The following is a 20,427-nucleotide window of genomic DNA, read 5'->3' as shown; positions in this document are numbered from 1 at the left end:
AAAATTCAGCTGTATAACCATCTGGACCCGGTGCTTTCCCAGAATTCATTGAGGAAATAGCCCCTTTAATTTCTACATCCGTAATAGGAGTATCCAATATTAAAAGATCATCAGATGATAATCTTGGAAAACTTAATTTCCCAAGAAAATCAGACATGGTATTATGATCTTGAGGAAATTCAGATTGATACAGGGAGATATAGAAGTCTTGAAATGCCTTATTTATCTCATCATGATTAACTGTCAGATTCCCATTCTGCTGACAAATCTTAGTGATTTGACGCTTAACCAAAGCATTCTTCAATTGACTAGCTAACAGTTTACCAGATTTATCACTATTTATATAAAAATCAGATCTAGTTTTCATTAATTGATTTTCAATCAAGGATGTAAGTAATAAATTAAGTTCCATTTGAAGTTCAACCCTTTGTTTGTAAAGCTCCTTACTAGGAGCAATTGAATATTTCTTATCAATCTCTTTAATTTTATCAACCAATAAAAGAGTTTCCATCTTAGTACGTTTCCTCAAACCAACAGAATAAGAAATAATCTGTCCACGTATATACGCTTTAAAAGTGTCCCAAAGTGTTCCGCAGGAGATATTATCTGTAGAATTAGTTGAAAAGAAGAAGTCGATCTGCTCCTCCATAAATTTTATAAAGTCTGAGTCTTGCAATAAGGTAGAGTCAAATCGCCATTGTCTGGCATTAGAAGCTGTATCCGTAAATTTCATAGAAAGTAATAATGGAGCATGATCAGAGATAGCTATAATATCATAGTTACAACCGACTACCAATGGAATAAAACAAGAGTCTACAAAAAATAATCAATTCTCGAATAAGAGTGATAAACATGTGAGAAAAAAGAAAACTCTTTGTCTTTAGGATGCCGAAATCTCCAAATATCAAAAACTCCATTGTCAGTCAAAAAAGAGTTAATACAAGCGGCCGACTTATTAGGTAAAGTCTGAGTAGATAAAGATTTATCCATCAAAGGATTTAAACAACAATTAAAGTCACCACCCATTATTAACTTATATTCATTTAGATTGGGTAAAGAAGTAAATAAGGACTTAAAAAAGTCAGGACAATCCACATTTGGAGCATAAACATTAACCAAAGCAACCTTTTTATTACAAAGTAAACCCATAATTAACAAAAATCTACCATTCGGATCCGAAAAAATATCATGTTGAACAAATGGAATAGAGGAGTCAATAAAAATTGAAACTCCTTTTACTTTAGCATTCGAATTTGCGTGATACTGTTGACCCCGCCAAAATCTAAAAAAACGAAATTTGTCCTCCTTCCTCACATGAGTTTCTTGTACAAAAATGATATGAGCATTAAGTCTTTGGAATACTTTGAAAATCTTCTTTTGTTTAATTGGATGATTTAAACCATTAGTATTCCAAGACACAAAATTAATGGTCTGAGCCATAATTCTAAGATAACCCTTTGGTATAGAAAGGGTTAACCAACTTATAAACTCATGCACCCAGAAGAGGAACAAAAGTAAAGAGAAGACTCGGAAGTGACGACAACACAGACATATTTGAAGTTCAAAAACAGCCCAAATAAAAAAACTAACACAAACTGATGCAAAAAAAATAGAATTAGAAAACAGACCATCCCCCCACCCCCCAAGAAAAAGCGAAAAAGCCAAAATATGACTTAAAAAAGGAAAAAGTAAGACTAATTCTATCCCCATGTCAGCTGAAGAACACTCCATATATAAAGGATATATATAAAAGAATCACCCCAACTTTAAAAATTAAAATCGCTATAATAAAAACCATATTTCTAAGTATAGTTAGTTGTAAAAAAATAAGAATATAGTCACTAAAAAAATTATAAATCAGGCTCTAGCCCAGACAAAACAAAAAATATTTAAGCTATGATAAGCGATACATTGTAGGAAGAAGACGAAAGAAAGAAAAAAAATAACGCCATCTTAAGCAAAACCAAAAATCTTTTTCAAAAAACCACCATCTTAATCAAAGAAAAATTCACCTTCAAAGAATTAAAAATATACCTTCGAAGGAACAAAGTTAATGGACAAGAACGTAATATAATGGTTAAAGTGTATAAGGCAGAACAACTAATATGACGAAAACACGCTTTAACTTAAGTATAAAGTATAGGATGAACCTACACCAATAACCAGATGTTAATTCTGGTTTAAGAAATCGAGGACCATCTTACACGATCAGAATCGTTCATTTATTAGAGACTGGTGTCTGTAGCAGTAGGGAAGTTCTCCTCCAGATAATTTCTCGCCTCTGAAGTTGAAAGAAAAACCTGGCGTGGAGCATTCGACGGAAATATTCGAAGCTTCTCAGGGTATAGGAGCGCAGGTTTCAGATTTTTCTCATAACATTCAGCCATCAACGGTTTAAAAAGAAGCCTTCTTTTTAAAAGGTCAGGGCTAAAGTCTTCAACCAGGCGGAAGCAGTAATCTTTGAATTTAACCATTCCTGCCCGACGAGCTGCACGTATAAGTTGTTCTTTGTCATGTACATAATGGAACCGGACAATTATCACCGAAGGTTTGTCTGTAGCACTCGGTGATCGACGCCGAATTCTATGTGCCCGATCCAATAAAGGAGGGTTATTCGGGAAAATCGTCGGAAACGCTTCTTTTAAAAGTTGAGCAAAATATTTCAAAGGGTTGTGGCGACCCATTTCCTGGCGCATCCGAACCGACTCACAATTAGATAGCCTACGGGGGTTTGCGAGCACAGAGCTTTGGAGCCTCTGCGCCATGGGGGGCCGGTTGAGGGAGGCTTAAAAGTGAGGCTGAAGTTTTCGAATAAAGTTTTTTCCTTCGACTGCAGTTACCGACTCCGTGTCGTAATTTTAGCGCTGCGTGTAGCACACCGCTACAATTGGTGACCCCGACGGTCCAAACGATTTTTGGACCAGAAATGACCGACGCCGCCTCTGTTCATGCGGTTTCGTTGAAACTGCCAGGTTTCTGGACACAGCGCCCGGACCTATGGTTCCAGCAAGCCGAAGCCCAATTCCACGTTCGCCAGATCACCTCAGAAGACACCCGCTACTACTACGTGGTGAGCTCCCTCGACCAGGACACAGCGGCCCAGGTCGCGGAGTTCGTACAGTCGCCCCCGGCAGACGGCAAGTACACGGAATTCAAAGCCCTGCTCCTCAGGACTTTCGGACTCTCACGGCGCGAGCGGGCTGCCCGTTTACTGCACCTGGATGGCTTGGGCGACAGACCTCCATCGGCTTTAATGAATGAGATGTTGTCTCTGGCCGACGGACACACATGCCTCATGTTTGAGCAGGCATTCCTGGAGCAGCTGCCCGAGGACATACGCCTGCTGCTATCCGATGCGGATTTCAGTGACCCCCGGAAGGTGGCAGCCAGGGCGGACTTGCTGTGGAACGCCAAAAAGGTGAGCGGGGCGTCCATCGCACAGATCTCCCAGCCACGCTCCCGGCAGCAAACCAGTCCAGGCCCGGCTGCAGAGCCCACCAACCCCCGGCCCAATGAACACTGGTGCTTCTAGCGGTGGGGCGCAGAAGCCTGCCGTTGTCGCCCGCCCTGCAAGTTCCCGGGAAACGCCAGGGCCAGCCGCCGCTGATGGCTACGGCGGCTGGCCATCGGGATAGCCTCCTGTATGTGTGGGATAGAAGGTCGGGACGCCGGTTTTTGGTCGATACTGGGGCTGAGATCAGCGTTTTACCTCCGACGAGTTACGACACCCGCAGCAGGGCACCGGGTCCCCCCCTGAGGGCCGTGAATGGCAGCACAGTAAGGACCTATGGCACCCGTCAGGTGCAGCTACAGTTCGGCTCCAGCCAGTTCACGTGGGACTTCACACTGGCCGCCGTAGCCCAACCGCTTCTGGGTGCGGATTTTTTGCGGGCTCACAGCCTACTGGTCGACCTGCCCAGGAAGAGACTGGTACACGCCGAGACCTTTCAGACATTCTCCCTGGGTGCAGCCCAGTTGCCAGCCCCTCACCTCGGCTCCATCATGCTGTCCGACAACGACTTCACCAGGGTCCTGGTGGAGTTCCCATCGGTTCTGGCACCGCAGTTCACAGCGGCCATGCCCAGGCACGGCGTACAGCACCACATCCCGACCCAGGGACCACCCCTCCACGCCCGTGCTCGGCGGCTTCCCCCGGACAAGCTCCGACTGGCGAAGGAGGAGTTCCAGAGGATGGAGGAATTGGGGATCATCCGGCGGTCCGACAGCCCATGGGCCTCCCCCCTGCACATGGTGCCCAAAGCGACGGGGGGCTGGAGACCGTGCGGCGACTACCGCAGGCTGAACGAGGCTACCACACCGGACCGCTACCCTGTGCCGCACATTCAGGACTTTGCAGCAAACCTGCACGGCGCACGGATCTTCGCCAAGGTAGACATCGTCCGAGGGTACCATCAAATCCCGATGCATCCTGACGACGTCCCCAAAACGGCTCTCATCACCCCTTTCGGCCTTTTCGAGTTCCTCCGCATGCTGTTCGGCCTGAAGAATGCCGCACAGACGTTCCAGCGGTTAATGGACGCGGTGGGACGGGACCTGGACTTTGCGTTCATCTATTTGGATGACATCCTCATAGCCAGCGGCAGTCGTCAGGAGCATCTGTCCCACCTCCGTCAACTCTGCGCCCGACTGAGTGAGTACGGTCTTACAATCAACCCCGCCAAATGCCAGTTCGGACTCGATACCATTGACTTCCTGGGCCACAGGATTACTAAAGACGGGGCAACCCCTCTGCCCACTAAGGTAGATGCGGTCCGCCTCTTTCCCCGACCCACCACGATCAAAGGCCTTCAGGAATTCGTAGGTATGGTCAATTTCTACCGCCGCTTCCTCCCTTCAGCTGCCCGGATCATGCGCCCCCTGTTCGCCCTGATGTCGAGTCTGAGCAAGGACATTACCTGGGATGAGGAGTCCGCCTCCGCTTTCGTTCAAACGAAGGAAGCTTTGGCGGACGCCGCAATGCTAGTACATCCCAGAATGGACGCCCCTACCGCCCTCACAGTGGACACATCAAACACGGCAGTCGGTGGGGTGCTGGAGCAACTCATCGCAGGTCGCTGGCAACCCCTGGCATTTTTCAGCAAACATTCTGCGACCACCCGAGCTTAAGTACAGTGCTTTTGACCGGGAACTGTTGGCGCTCTACCTGGCAATCCAGCATTTCAGGTACTTCCTAGAAGGTCGGCCCTTCACCGCGTTCACGGACCACAAACCGCTTACCTTTGCGTTTACGAAAGCGTCCGACCCCTGGTCGTCCCACCAGCAACGCCACCTGTCCTACATCTCTGAATACACGACGGATGTCGTGGACAATGTCGTGGCGGATGCGCTCTCTCGCCCTACCGTTCATGCCCTTTCCCAAGGGGTAGACTTTGAGGCACTGGCAGAGGCGCAGCAGGCGGATGAGGAGATTCCGAGTTACAGAACCGCAGTCTCCGGTTTGCAGCTCCAGGTCCTCCCCGTAGGCCCAGGTGAGAGGACCCTACTCTGTGACGTCGCCACCGGCCAGCCCCGTCCAGTCGTCCCGACAGCATGGCGGCGCCGCATTTTCGACTCCATTCATAACTTGGCGCATCCCTCCATCCGGACAACTGTCCGGATGGTTTCCAGCAGGTTTGTTTGGCACGGACTCCGCAAACAGGTCAGTGAATGGGCCAAAACGTGCATGCACTGCCAGACGGCCAAGGTGCAGCGGCACACCAAAGCCCCACCGCAGCAGTTCCATCCCGCCCACTGGCGTTTCGACCACATTCATGTGGATATCGTGGGCCCCCTGTCAGTGTCGCGCGGAGCGCGGCACCTCCTGACTATCGTGGACCGGTTCACAAGATGGCCAGAGGCGGTCCCGCTCACTGACACCACCTCCGAATCTTGTGCCCGAGCCCTGATCGCCACCTGGATATCTCGCTTTGGTGTACCAGCCCACATTACCTCCGACAGAGGCGCCCAGTTCACCTCCAGCCTGTGGTCAGCTATGGCCAGTCTTTTGGGGACTCAGCTGCACCACACAACTGCCTACCACCCACAGTCGAACGAGCTAGTGGAGCGTTTCCACCGTCACCTGAAGTCGGCCCTCATGGCCCGCCTGCGAGGAGCCAACTGGGCGGATGAGCTTCCCTGGGTCCTACTCGGCATCCGCATAGCGCCCAAGGACGACCTGCACACCTCGTCGGCCGAGTTGGTATACGGCGCGCCCCTGGTCGTCCCCGGGGAGTTCCTACCAGCCCCAAGGGGGCAAGAGGAAGAACCCGCAGCAGTCCTGGGCAGACTACGTGAGAAGCTCGGTAACCTGGCCCCCATACCCACTTCACAGCATGGGCGGCACCCGACCTGCGTACCCAAAGACCTACAGAACTGTAAGTTTGTGTTTGTACGAAGGGGTGGGCATCGGCCGCCGCTGCAGCGGCCATACGAGGGGCCATTTATGGTGCTCCGGAACAACGGGTCCACGTTCGTGCTGGACGTTGGGGGGAAAGAGGAAGTTTTCACCGCCTCAAACCGGCCCATGTGGACCTGGCGCAACCGGCCGAGTTTCCGGCGCCTCGGCGCAGAGGCCGACCTCCCAAGCAGGTTCTGGCCCAGACTGCGGACATTGGGGGGTGTATCGCCGGTTCTGGGGGCGGGGGTTATGTGGCGACCCATTTCCTGGCGCATCCGAACCGACTCACAATTAGATAGCCTACGGGGGTTTGCGAGCACAGAGCTTTGGAGCCTCTGCGCCATGGGGGGCCGGTTGAGGGAGGCTTAAAAGTGAGGCTGAAGTTTTCAAATAAAGTTTTTTCCTTCGACTGCAGTTACCGACTCCGTGTCGTAATTTTAGCGCTGCGTGTAGCACACCGCTACAGGGTCATCTTTTTCTATGCCGTCTGGAAGACCGAGTATACGTAGGTTCTGTCTTCTGGACCGATTCTCAAAATCGCCACTCTTGGCTTAATGGTCAAAATTAAATCCTGTTGATTTTTCAATAGTCAAATCTCGCTTCCGAGCATCTTCTTGCAGAGACGCGATAAGAGCTTGTTGCTGGTTAATTACTGAATCCGTCTTAACCTTGTACTCTTGAAAAGCCTTTATATCTTCTTTAAAAAATTGTTGTAGTTCATCAAATTTTTTATCCAAAACCTCCATAAACAATTCATAAGTTAATTGAGTTTGTTGTGGCGGAGCCTGCTTCTTTCCATTACCGTTCGGATTGCATCCGGGATCCCGTCCCTTACATCTGAGAGACATTTCTGTTTGCATATCTTCAAAAGTTCACAACAAACTCTTGGCAGTAAGTTCAAAAAAAAATTAACAAAAAAACTTTCGGTATAGGTAAAAATAAGCTGAATAAGGGTGATCAAAGGTTAAAAAAAAGTAAAGGTTGTGGAGCGAATCCAAAACACTCCATGAGCGTCTCCCGCTGACTCCTAAACGTTTTCCTAACTTGTCTGTTCCTTTCCCTCTCTAATTTTATGATAAAGGAGACAGAATTGTGATCACCATCTCCAAAATGCTCTCCCACTGAGAGACCTGACACCTGACCTGGTTCATTTCCTAATACCAGATCAAGTACAGCCTCTCCTCTTGTAGGCTTATCTACATAGTGTCAGGAAACCTTCTTGAACACACCTAACAAACTCCACCCATTTTAAACCCCTTGCTCTTGGAACATGCCAATCGATATTTGGGATATTAAAATGTCCCGCCATGACAACCCTGTTACTATTAGACCTTTCCATAATCTGTCTCCCTATCTGCTCCTCGATGTCCCTGTTACTATTGGGTGGCCTTTAAAAAACACCCAGTAGTTATTGATCCTGTTCTGACTTCCATCCACAGAGACTCCATAGACAATCCCTTCATGTCTTTCTCCTTTTCTGCAGCCGTGACTTTATCTCTGATCAACAGTGTCATCTCTTTTGTCTCCCTCCCTGTCCTTTCCTGCCCCTGAGCCATCCAAGTCTCTGTAATGGCCACAGCAACATAGCTGATCCACGCTCTAAGCTCATCTGCTTTGTTCATAATACTCGTTGCATTAAAATAAACACTTCTCAAACCACTGGTCTGAGCGCATCCCTTCTCTATCACCTGCCTATCCTCCCTCTTGCACTGTCTCCAAGCTTTCTCTATTTGTGAGCCAACCACCTCTTCATCCGTCACTTGCTTGGTTCCCATCCCCAGCAATTCTAGGTTCAACTCTCCCCAATAGCCTCAGCAAACCTCTAGCCCCAGCCTTACTCACTCCTGCCCCAGAAGAGGTCCCAATGATCCAGAAATCTGAATCTCTGACCCCTGCTCCAATCCCTCAGCCATGCATTTATCCTCCACCTCACTCTATTCCTATACTTACTGTCACGTGGCACAAGCTGTAATCCTGGGATTATTACCTTTGTGGTCTTTCTCAACTTCCTTCCTAACTCCTGTACTGTTTTCAAGACCTCCTCCCTTTTCCTACCTATGTCGTTGGTACCAATATATACCATGACCTCTGGCTGTTCACCTTCCCACTCCAGGATATCATGACGCGTTCAGAAACATCGAACGCGAGGAAAACTACCATCCGAGTTTCTTTCCTGAGTCCACAGAATCGCCTGTCTGACCCCCTAACTATAGAGTCCCCTATCACTGCTGCCATCCTCGTCCTCTCCCTGCCCTTCTGAGCCATAGGGCCGGACTCTGTGCCAGAGGTGCGGCCACTGTTCCTTCCCGCAGGTAGGCTGTCCCCCTCAACAGTACTCAAGCAGGAGTACTTATTGTCAAGGTGTACAGCCACAGGGGTGCTCTCTTGCCTGACTGCTGCCCTTCCTGACTGTTACTCACTTATCTGTCTCCCCAGGCCCCAGTGTGACTACCTGCCTATAGTTCCTCTCTATCACCTCCTCACTTTCCCTGACCAGACAAAGGTCATCGAGCTGCATCTCCAGTTCCCTAATGCAGTCCCTAAGGAGCTGCAGCTCGACGCACTAGCTGGCAATCAATCATCCACTCAGGAAATTTTCTCCAGATTTACCTTTGATTTGTTCTTATATAAAATTAATTGTATTCAAAGTTCAAAGAAAAATTGTCAATGTACCATTTTACTATATACTACCATGAGATTCATTTTCTTGCAGGCATTAGCACTAAACACAAACAATAGAACCAATGAAAAACTGCACACAAAGGGACAAACAACCAATTTGCAAAAAAACAAATTATGCAAATACAACAAAGAAAATAAAATGAAGTAATAAATATTGAGAACATGAGTTATAGAGTCATTGAAAGTGAGTCCGTAGTTTGAAGAATCAGCTCAGTGTTAGGGTGAGTGAAATAACCCCTCTGGTTCAAGAGCCTGATGATTGAGTAATAACTACCCCTGCTCACTTCCTTAGAAATCGTCCTCTCACTATGCAATCCAACGTCTCCTCAGGAACTGTGGTGTACATAAATAGGACGAATAAATAGTATCCACTATTTTTTGTGGGCTTTTCTATTCAAAGGGCATTGGTGTTTCCATACCAGGCCATGATGCAGCCAATCAGTATACTCTCCACTATGCATCTATAGAAGTTGGTCAAAATTTTAGATGATATGCCAAATATGTACAAAGCTCTAAGAAAGTAGAGGCGTTGCCCTGCCTTCTTTATAACTGTACTTATTGTACATGCTGGACCAAGGTCAGATCCTCTGAAATGATAACACTGAGGAATTTTAAGTTGGTGACTCTCTCTACCTCCGATCCCCTGGTGAAGACTGGCTCATGGACTTCTGGTTTCCTCCTCCTGTATTCAATAAACAGCTTTAGTTTTGTGTGCATCAAATGAGAGGTTGCCTATGTGGCACCATTCAGGAGATTTTCAATCTCTCTTATATGCTGATTCATCACCGCCTTTGATTCACCCAACCACTGCAGTGTGATCAGCAAATTTAAATATGGCATTGAAACTGTGTTTAGTCTCACAGTCAAAAGTGTGAAGCGAGTAGAGCAGGGGGCTAAGCACGCAGCCTTGTGGTGCACCTTTGCTGACAGTGGTTATGGAGATGTTGTTGCCAATCCAAATTGGTTGGGGTCTGCAAGTGAGGAAATCAAGGACCAAGCACAAGGAGGTATTGAAGCCTAGTCTTAGAGCTTATTGATTAGTTTTGGTGGGATATGAGTGTTGAATGCAGAGAAATAGTCAATGAAGTATTTCAGCAACAACACAATAAAGAAATACAATGCAATATAGATGAATTTCAAGCTGTTGGGAGAAATGTATCTCACTTTGAATTTGGCAGTAATACCTGAATCCAGGTGACAAAGATCAATTAGCTTTGCTGTTATCATCTGTATTCTCCTTCCAACCCCACCCCCACAAAGCTGACTGGATTACAACCTGATATATAGTAATTATGCACTCATTATACAAACAATAGTAGGATTGAAAATAGTCTACTGCTGTAACATAAAACAAACTCCCCAGCAAATCAGCAATCAGGTTTTATATCCTGCTTGACTTCATTTTCAAATGACAAGCTAAACTGTTGAAAATTCCCTTTCAATTTACCATTTTAATTTAATTTCAACCCAAGCTGGTACAACACAATACCAATTTGTCAGTTAGAAAATAAAGTACAAACATGTAAAAGCAGACATTTTCACAAAAAGCATTCACACTCCAATACATGCTTATTTTATTGCAAGTTTAAATTTAGAGTCAGACTTATAGAGTATAGAAATCAGCCGTTCAGCCCAACTGACCCACACTGATTTCAATGTGCCATCCAAGTTGATCCCATTTGCTAGTATAGTTATATCACATCCGGAATTATTTCTGGGTAGCGGACGATTTCCTTCCATGCCATGTATTGGGAAATCACATACCAGGCAAGTTACAGCAGTGGTTTGCCATTGCCTTCTGCCGGGTGAGTTTTTTTAAAAAAGAGATCACCAGCTCTTAACGGAATCCGGCTGGATTCGAATTCAGGACCTCTCACCCCGAAGTCCAGCGGTGATGCCACTATGCCACCAGCCAGTATCTGGCCCTTAATCTTCTAAACCTTTGCAATCTAAGTGCTGGGAGTTGTGGTGGAACAGGGGACTCAACAGGGGTCCTGGAGGTTCTGGATGATGTTTCTCATGCATGGCCTGCTGCCTTGGCTGAACGGTGCTACACTTTTGGTAGTGGACTAGGACTGCTGCACTGCTCTGGAGAGCGCTAGGTGGGGTTGTTCTTGCCCTCAGCCATCGGGCTCTGTGGTGGGTTGGCCTATAGCTAGAGAAGTGATGAACCCTCCTGTTGGACTGTTACTGACCTCTGTTTATCACACTCCGTTATCACGGACACCTTTGACTTGTATAGCTTGTACATCTTATTTTTAAGGTAACTATTTTATTCTTTCTTGCTTTTCTTCTACTGCTTGTGTACCTGTACATTTGTGGTGCTGCTGTGGTGCTGTGGTTTCCTTTAGGATAAGTGAAGTATCTATCTATCTAGTCACAGAGAGAATGTGTAACCACCACCAAGCTGCAACTTAAGTCTGGATCAAACCTAGGAAATTGAATGCAACAATTGGGAGATTATGCTTCAGTAATATAGGGCACTGGGGAAACCACGTAGAGAGTACACCTTGAGATGGCATGTTAATGCAGTGGGATCAGTTCAGAGAAGGTTTCCGCAACAATCAGCAGCTGTGATCGGAGCACCAATCGTGAGTTAAATTGCAGGGAAGGTTGAGGCACAAAAAGGAGACACTGCCTAGTGGAACAGTCATCAAAGGAGTGATCTAAGGCAGAGTGGTAGTGCTTTGGCTCATTCAGGCTTCAGCAATAACGGGTTGAGGTGAGGTAAGTTACCTGTGAGGAATAGAAAAAGGAAGTATGCCTGTGAGGCCGGTGTTCTGTACTGGGTGTCAGATGTGGGAAGTCCGGGAGACTCACAGCCCCCCCGAATGGCCACATCTGTGCCAGGTGCTTCAAGCTGCAGCTCCTTCGGGACCAGGTTAGGGAACTGGAGATGCAGCTCCATGACCTTTGTCTGGTCTGAGAAAGTGAGGAGGTAATCGAGAGGAGCTACAGGCAAGTAATCACACTGGGGCCTCGGGAGACAGATAAGTAGGTAACAGTCAGGAGAGGGAAGGGCAGGAGTCAGATACTAGAGAGTACTCCTGTGGTTGTCCCTCTCAACAATAAGTACTCCTGTTTGAGTACTGTTGGGGTGGGAGGAAATGGCCTACCTGGGGGAAGCAACAGTGGCCATGCCTCTGGAACAGAGTCTGGTTCTGTGGCTCAGAAGGGTAGGGAAAAGAAGGAGGCAGCAGTGATAGGGTCTCTATAGTTATGGGATCAGACAGGCAACTCTGTGGACGCAGGAAAGAAACGCAGACAGTAGCTTGCCTCCCAGGTGCCAGGGTGCAGGATGTTTCTGATTGCGTCCACGATATCCTGAAGTGGTAAGGTGAACAGCCAGAGGTTGCGGTACATATGACATAGGTAGGAAAAGGAAGGAGGTCCTGAAAACAGACAACAGGAAGTTAGGAAGAAAGTTGAGAAGCAGAACCTCAAAGGTAGTAATCTCAGGATTACTGCCCGCGCCATGCGACAGTGAGTATAGGAATAGAGTTAGGCGGAGATTAAGTATGTGGCTGAGGGACTGTAGCAGGGGGCAAGAATCCAGATTTCTGGATCATTGGGAACTCTTTTGCAGCAGACCTGTACAAAAAGGATGGGTTGCACTTGAATCCGAGGGGGGCCAATAACCTGGCAGAGAGGTTTGCTAAGATTATTGGGGAGAATTTAAACCAGAATTGTTGGGGATGGGAACCAAACTGAAGAGAAAGAGGAAAGGGCAGTTGGCTCAGATATAGAGAAAGTTTGGAGACAGTACGAGAGGGAGGATAGGCAGATGATAGAGAAGGGATACACTCGGACCGATGGTTTGAGATGTGTATTTTAATGCAAGAAGCATCATGAACAAAGCAGATGAACACAGAGCATAGATCACTACTTGGAAGTATGATGTTGTAGCCATTACAGAGACTTGGATATCTCAGGGCCAGGAATGGTTATTTAGAATGCCAGGCTTTAGATGTTTCAGAAAGGACAGGGAGGGAGGCAAAGAGGTGGGGGTGTGGCACTGCTGATCAGAATTTGTGTCATGGCTGCAGATAAGGAGGAATTTATGGAGGGATTGTCTACTGAGTCTCTGTGGGTGGAAGTTAGAAACAGGAAGGAGTCAATAACTCTACTGGGTGTTTTTTTATAGACCACCCAATAATAACAGGGACACCGAAGAGCAGATAGGGACACAGATTCTGGAAAGGTGCAATAATAAAAGGGTTGTCGTGGTGGGAGATTTTAATTTCCCAAATATTGATTGGCATCTCCCTAGAGCAAGGGGTTTAGATGGGATGGAGTTTGTTAGGTGTGTTCAGGAAGGTTTCCTGATACAATACGTAGATAAGCCTACAAGAGGAGAAGCTGTACTTAATCTGGTATTGGGAAATGAACCTGGTCAGGTGTCAGGTCTCTCAGAGGGAGAGCATTTTGGAGATACAGTTGGCCCTCCTTATCTGCCAGTTCCGCATGTGCAAATTCAACCAACCGCGAATCAAGAAAACCCATAAGAGAGGTAGAGGCAGGTTCAGTATTGTCATTTGAAGTAAAATTGGATAGGTATATGGACAGGAAAGGAATGGAGGGTTATGGGCTGAGTGCGGGCCAGTGGGACTAGGTGAAAGTAAGCATTCGGCACGGACTAGAAGGGCCGAGATGGCCTGTTTCCGTGCTGTAACTGGTATATGGTTATATGGTAAGTGCTCTTCCAGCACTTGTTGTTCAAGCATTACAGACTTTTTTTCTTGTCATTATTCCCTAAACAATGCAGTATAACAACTATTTTACATAGTGTTTACATTGTATTAGGTATTATAAGTAATCTAGAGATGATTTAAAGTAGACGGGAGGATATGCGTAGGTTATCGTGGATCAGGATTGAAAAAAATCGGAAGTTCTCTTACTAATTAAGTTGGAACAGGTACATCCAGTATTATTTAGCATCAGTTAGTCAAATGTTTGTCTTAGTATATAGTATATATTTTACCTTTTATGCATATAAAACACTTAAGAACGTCTGTTTCAGCACCGGCGTCCCTGGTTGATGTGGAGGATCAAAAACCCAAAACCCAATAATTAAACCACAGAGTTGCTTAGTAATAATTGTAGCTTTCATCAGGGCAGGGCCTTTCTCACTTTATCCTTTAAAATTGTTCCAATCGTTGACCGACTGTAGCCCAATGCTTTTCCAATGTCCGATAGGTGTTTCACCTCTTTCTGACCACTTTATTTGCAATCGTGATCGTGATTATTTTCGTGAACAGAAACACCACGGATTCAGAGCTCTGCTGCCGGGTCCTAATGTCCACCGCACTGAGACAGGTTAAATAAGGTCTAGGGTTCCGCTGGGTCCTGAGGTCCACCAAATTGAGACAGATTGAATAAGGGACTTGAACCAATCTCTCGCAGATAAGGAGGGCCGACTGTAGTGATCAATTTTTTTAAAAGGAGGGAGAGAAAAACCAGGGAACTATAGACCAGTTAGTCTGACATCAGTGGTGGGGAAAATGCTAGAGTCGGTTATCAAAGATGTGATAACAGCACATTTGGAAAGAGGTGAAATCATCGGACAAAGTCAGCATGGATTTGTGAAAGGAAAATCATATCTGACAAATCTTATAGAATTTTTTGAAGATGTAACTAGTAGAGTGGATAGGGGAGAGCCAATGAATGTGGCATACTTAGATTTTCAAAAGGCTTTTGACAAGGGCCCACACAGGAGATTAGTGTGCAAACTTAAAGCACACGGTATTGGGGGTATGATATCGATGTGGATAGAGAATTGGTTGGCAGACAGGAAGCAAAGAGTGGGAGTAAACGGGACCTTTTCAGAATGGCAGGCAGTGACTAGTGGGGTACCGCAAGGCTCAGTGCTGGGACCCCAGTTGTTTACAATATATATTAATGATTTAGATGAGGGAATTAAATGCAGCATCTCCAAGTTTGCGGATGACACAAAGCTGGGCGGCGGTGTTAGCTGTGAGGAGGATGCTAAGAGGATGCAGGGTGACTTGGATAGGTTAGGTGAGTGGGCAAATTCATGGCAGATGCAATTTAATGTGGATAAATGTGAGATTATCCACTTTGGTTGCAAGAACAGGAAAACAGATTATTATCTGAATGGTGGCCGATTAGAAAAAGGGAAGGTGTCATTGTACACCAGTCATTGAAAGTGGGCAAGCAGGTACAGCAGAGGGTGAAAAAGGCAAATGGTATGTTGGCATTCATAGCAAAAGGATTTGAGTACAGGAGCAGGGAGGTTCTACTGCAGTTGGAAAAGGCCTTGGTGAGACCGCACCTAGAGTATTGTGTGCAGTTTTGGTCCCCTAATCTGAGGAAAGACATTCTTGCCATAGAGGGAGTACAAAGAAGGTTCACCAGATTGATTTCTGGGATGGCAGGACTTTCATATGAAGAAAGACTGGATCGACTAGGCTTATACTCACTGGAATTTAGAAGATTGAGAGGGGATTTTATTGAAACATATAAAATTCTAAAGGGATTGGACAGGCTAGATGCAGGAAGATTGTTTTCAATATTGGGGAAGTCCAGAATGAGGGGTCACAGTTTAAGGATAAAGGGGATGCCTTTTAGGACCAAGATGAGGAAAAACTTCTTCCCACAGAGAGTGGTGAATCTGTGGAATTCTCTGCCACAGCCAACAGTTGAGGCCAGTTCATTGGCTATATTTAAGAGGAGGTTAGATATGGCCCTTGTGGCTAAAGGGATCAGGGGGTATGGAGAGAAAGCAGGTACAGGGTTCTGAGTTGAATGATCAGCCATGATCATACTGAATGGCGCAGCAGGCTCGAAGGGCCGAATGGCCTACTCCTGCACCCATTTTCTATGTTTCTACTCTATCTCCTTTACTATAACATTGGAGAGGGATAGGAACAGACAAGTTAGGAAAGTATTAATTGGAGTAAGAGGAAATATGAAGCTATCAGGCAGGAACTTGGAAGCATAAATTGGGAACAGATGTTCTCAGGGAAATGTACGGTAGAAATGGGGCAAACGTTTAGGGGATATTTGTGTTTCTTCTGCACAGGTACGTTCCAATGAGACAGGGAAAGGATGGTAGAGTACAGGAACAATGGTGTACAAAGGCTGTTGAAAATCAAGTCAAAAAGAAAAGCTTATGAAAGGTTCAAAAACTACCTAATGATAGATATCTAGAAGGCTAGCAAGAAGGAGTTTAAGAATGAAATTAGGAGAGCCAGAAGGGGGCATGAGAAGGCCTTGGCAAGCAGGATTAAAGAAAACCCCCCAAGGCATTCTACAAGTATGTGAAGAGCAAGAAGATAAAACGTGAGATAATAGGACCAATGAAGTGTGACAGTGGAAAAGTGTGTATGGAACTTGAGGCACTTAATGAATACTTTGCTTCTGTATTTATTACAGAATAGGACTTTGGCAATTGTAGGGATGATTTACAGTGGATTGAAAAGCTTATGCATACAGACATTAAGGAAGAGGATGTGCTGGAGCTTTTGGAAGGCATAAAGTGGGATAAGTCTCCAGGACTGGATGAGGTGTACCTCAGGCTACTGTGGGAGGCGAGGGAGGAGATTGCTGAGCCCCTGACAATGACCTTTGCATCATCAGTGGGGATGGGAGGAGTCCCAGAGGATTGGAGGTTGCAGATGTTGTTCTCTTATTCAAGAAAGGGCGTAGAGATAGCTCAAGAAACTATAGACCAGTGAGTCTTACCTCAGTGGTTGGTAAGTTGATGAAAAAGATCCTGAGAGGCAGGATTTATGAACATTTGGAGAGGTATAATAAGCTTAGGAATCATCATCACCGCTTTGTCAAAGGCCTTACGAGCATGATTGAATTTTTTAAGGATGTGACTAAACACATTGATGAAGGTAGAGCAATAGATGTAGTGTATATGGATTTCATCAAGGTATTTGATAAGGTGCCCCATGCAAGACTTATTGAGCAAGTAAGAAAACATGGGATCCTTTGTGGATCCAGAATTGGCTTGCCCACAGAAGGCAAAGAGTGGTTGTAGAGGGGTCATATTCTGCATGGAGGTCAGTCACCAATGGTGTGCCTCAGGGATCTGTTCTGGGACCCCTTCATTTTGTGATTTTTATAAATGACCTGGATGAGGAAGTGGAGGGATGGGTTAGTAAATTTGCTGATGACCCAAGGTTGGGGGTGTTGTGGACAGTGTGGAGGGCTGTCAGAGGTTACAGCTGGGCATTGATAGGTTGCAAAACTGGGCTGAGAAGTAGTAGATGGAGTTCACCCTAGATAAGTGTGAGGTGGTTCATTTTGGCAGGTCAAATATGATGGTAGAATATAGCATTAATGGTAAGACTCTTGGCAGTGTGGAGGATCAGAGGAATCTTGGAGTCCGGGTCCATACAACACTCAAGGCTGCTGCGCAGGTTGACTCTGTGCTTAAGAAAGCATACGATGCATTGGCCTTAATCAATCGTGGGGTTGAGTTCAGGAGCTGAGAGGTAATGTTGCAGCTAAATAGGACCCTGGTCAGACCCCACTTGGAGTACTGTCCTCACTACAGGAAGGATGTGGAAAGAGTGCAGGAGATTTACAAGGATGTTGCCTGGATTGGGGAGCATGCTTTATGAGAATAGGTTGAGTGAACTTGGCCTTTTCTCCTTGGAGCGATGGAGGATGAGAGGTGACCTGATAGAGGTGTATAAGATGATGAGAGGCATTGATCATGTGGATAGTCAGAGGCCTTTTTCCAGGGCTGAAATGGCTATTACAAGAGGGCACAGCTTTAAGGTGCTTGGAAGTAGATACAGAGATGTCAGGGGTAAGTTTTTTTTTTAAAACGCAGAGAATGGTGAGTGCTTGGAATAGGGTGTTCAGCACAGCAGTGTGGGTCGAAAGGCCTGTATTGTGCTGAATTTTTCTGTGTTTCCATGTTGAAAGTCTTATTGCACTTGCTTTATGTCATTTCCTCTGGCAGCTTATTCCATATGTAAAAAAATCCTTTATGTAAACAAGATTGCCCCTCAAGTTCTGAATATATCTTTCTCATCTCACCTTAAACCTCCAATTTCTAGTTCTTGATTTCCCAACCCTTGGAAAAAGACTGCAAGTTCACCTCTGTGCCCCTCATGGTTTTATGCACCTCTCTAAGATCGCTCTCAATTTCCTACACTCCAAGGAATTAAGTCCAAGCTTGTCCAATCTCTCACAATGACTCAGTCCCTCAAGTCCTAGCAATGTCCTTGTAAATCTTTTCTACACAGTTTAATCTCATCCTTCCTATAACAGGGGACCGAAACTGAACACAATACTACAAGTGCAGCCTCAACAGCGTCCTGTACAACTGCACCATGACCTCTCAACTTTTCTACTTATTCACTGTAAAATATCTAACAATTCGACTTTGCAAAATATAAAACCTTGAACTTATCAATTTGCCATTCCTTGGCTCACTGACTCAGCTGATCAAGATTCCCTGTAATGGTTTGATCACTATCCAAGCCTAGTACAATCTCATCAAATTTGTTGATACAGATGACAAACAGGCCCGACAGCAAAAAAATATAGCACACCAATAGTTACAGGCCTCTAGGCAGAGGTTTCCATCCTTACTTATGCCATGGACCCCTGCCATTAACTTGAGGGGTTCATGGACCATAGGTTGGAAACTCTAGCTCTTGTCCAAAAAATAGCCTTCCTGCTTTGTACCATCAGGTCAATGATTAGATTCTGTCCAGGTAGACATGGATTAAAATAATTGAAGCATAATAACCAGGCACAAATGAGAACTCTTAAAAAAATGATTACAATTGTTACCTCCTAACAAAACTGGATAAATGTTCATGAAACTCACCAGTTCCTGAGGTGCAAAATTAGCAGAGTCAGAATCCACTGACCAGTAACAGTAATCAAAGGTGAACTCCATATGACGTTGTCTTGAATCACCAGGGCTTTCAACCTGTTGGTCCAGCTGGGACAAGATTCAAAATAAAACAAAATTTCATTTCATTTCTAGACTCCATGTCTTAACTCTTGGTAAAATTTCTGTCAATTCTATAAACTATTTTATCATGTTTATTATCCATTATATTTTATGTCCTAGAAATTTGACAAAATGAAAATAAAGCAGTCAACTTGCAATAGTACACTCAAGTTCAGAAACATCTATACACATCAATTGTCCAAAGACAATTCATTCAGTACATGATTACACATTTAATTGTCATATTTAATTGTTGAGCAATTTTATTAATATTTTCTTTTTAAGAGTTCAAATTTCTGTTTATATCAATATTTCAGGAAAAGTCATTCTGTAAAATGTTCAAATGCAAAATGATAAATCCTTTTGAGAATACACAATAATACCTATAATTCAAAATGTACACCTTGGTCATATGCTTTGCGATGTCTCAAGGTCATGAGATGTTGCATAAGTGTAAAAAAGGAGTATAACATAATTGAGAATAAATACAATGTATTCAGATGCTCCACATGCACATTATAAGAACAAATATACTGGATGTGAATGCTTCCTGGTGCTAAGTTATTAATGCATGAACATTAAGGAGGAATGCTTGTTATGAAAGACCAAGGAAAAAGCCTAGTCATCTCATGGTACTGCTCAGCAGTTGCTGAATGATGATTTTACAATGAAACTGATGGAGATCAAGGCCAAGTATTTTAAAAAACAACTGCATGCAAAGATTGGAAATCGATGTACTCAGGAAAATGCACAATGGAAATGTGGAGGTTACTTAGGAAATACTTGAATGGGTTCTAGATAGGCTTGTCCCATTGAGGCAGGGAAAGGATGGTAGGGTGAAGGAACTATGTGTGACAAAGTGGATGTGGAACATTTTGTTAACAGGAAGAAGCTTACTTAAGATTTAGGAAGTAAGAGTCAGACAGGGCTCTAGAGAATTACAAGGTAGCCAAGAAGGAGCTGAAGAACAAATTTAGAAGAACTGGAAAGGGACATGATAAGGCTTTGGTGAGTAGGATTAAGGAAAACCCCAAAGCATTCTACACATACGTGAAGGACAAGAGGATGACTAGAGTGAGATTAGGACTGATAAAGAATAAAAGAAGAAACATGTGCCTGGAGCCAGAAGGATACCTTAATAAATATTTTGCTTCAATATTCACATGAGACAATGTGGGCACCACAGAACAAGTTTAAATGCTGGAACATACTGACATGATGAAATAGGATATACTAGATCTTTTGAAAAATATTAGGTCTAAAGTCTAAACTAAATCCCCTAGGTTACTACAGGAAGCAAGGGAAGAGATGGCCATGCCTTTGCGGATTATCTTTGCGTTTCCACTAGCCACAGGAGAAGTATCAGAAGATAGGAGGGGTGCAAGTATTATTCAAAGGTAAT

General features: G+C 45.0%; 1 protein-coding gene across 1 annotated transcript in view; it reads right to left on the bottom strand.

The window, feature by feature from the left end:
• Window positions 1–19,009, bottom strand: part of LOC132403820 (stAR-related lipid transfer protein 9-like) — a 265,508-nt gene extending 246,499 nt beyond the window's left edge. Inside the window, exon 1 of the mRNA XM_059987537.1 lies at window positions 18,897–19,009. Coding sequence (XP_059843520.1) covers window positions 18,897–18,968 — 72 coding nt within the window. The 5' untranslated portion in view covers window positions 18,969–19,009. The remainder of the gene's footprint in view (window positions 1–18,896) is intronic.
• Window positions 19,010–20,427: the final 1,418 nt, after the last annotated feature.

This window comes from Hypanus sabinus, chromosome 2 (genome assembly GCF_030144855.1).
Source record: "Hypanus sabinus isolate sHypSab1 chromosome 2, sHypSab1.hap1, whole genome shotgun sequence".
Taxonomy (NCBI): domain Eukaryota; kingdom Metazoa; phylum Chordata; class Chondrichthyes; order Myliobatiformes; family Dasyatidae; genus Hypanus; species Hypanus sabinus.
The sequence above is the reverse complement of the archived record's forward strand: the minus strand, read 5'-3'. Positions and strand labels throughout refer to the sequence as shown.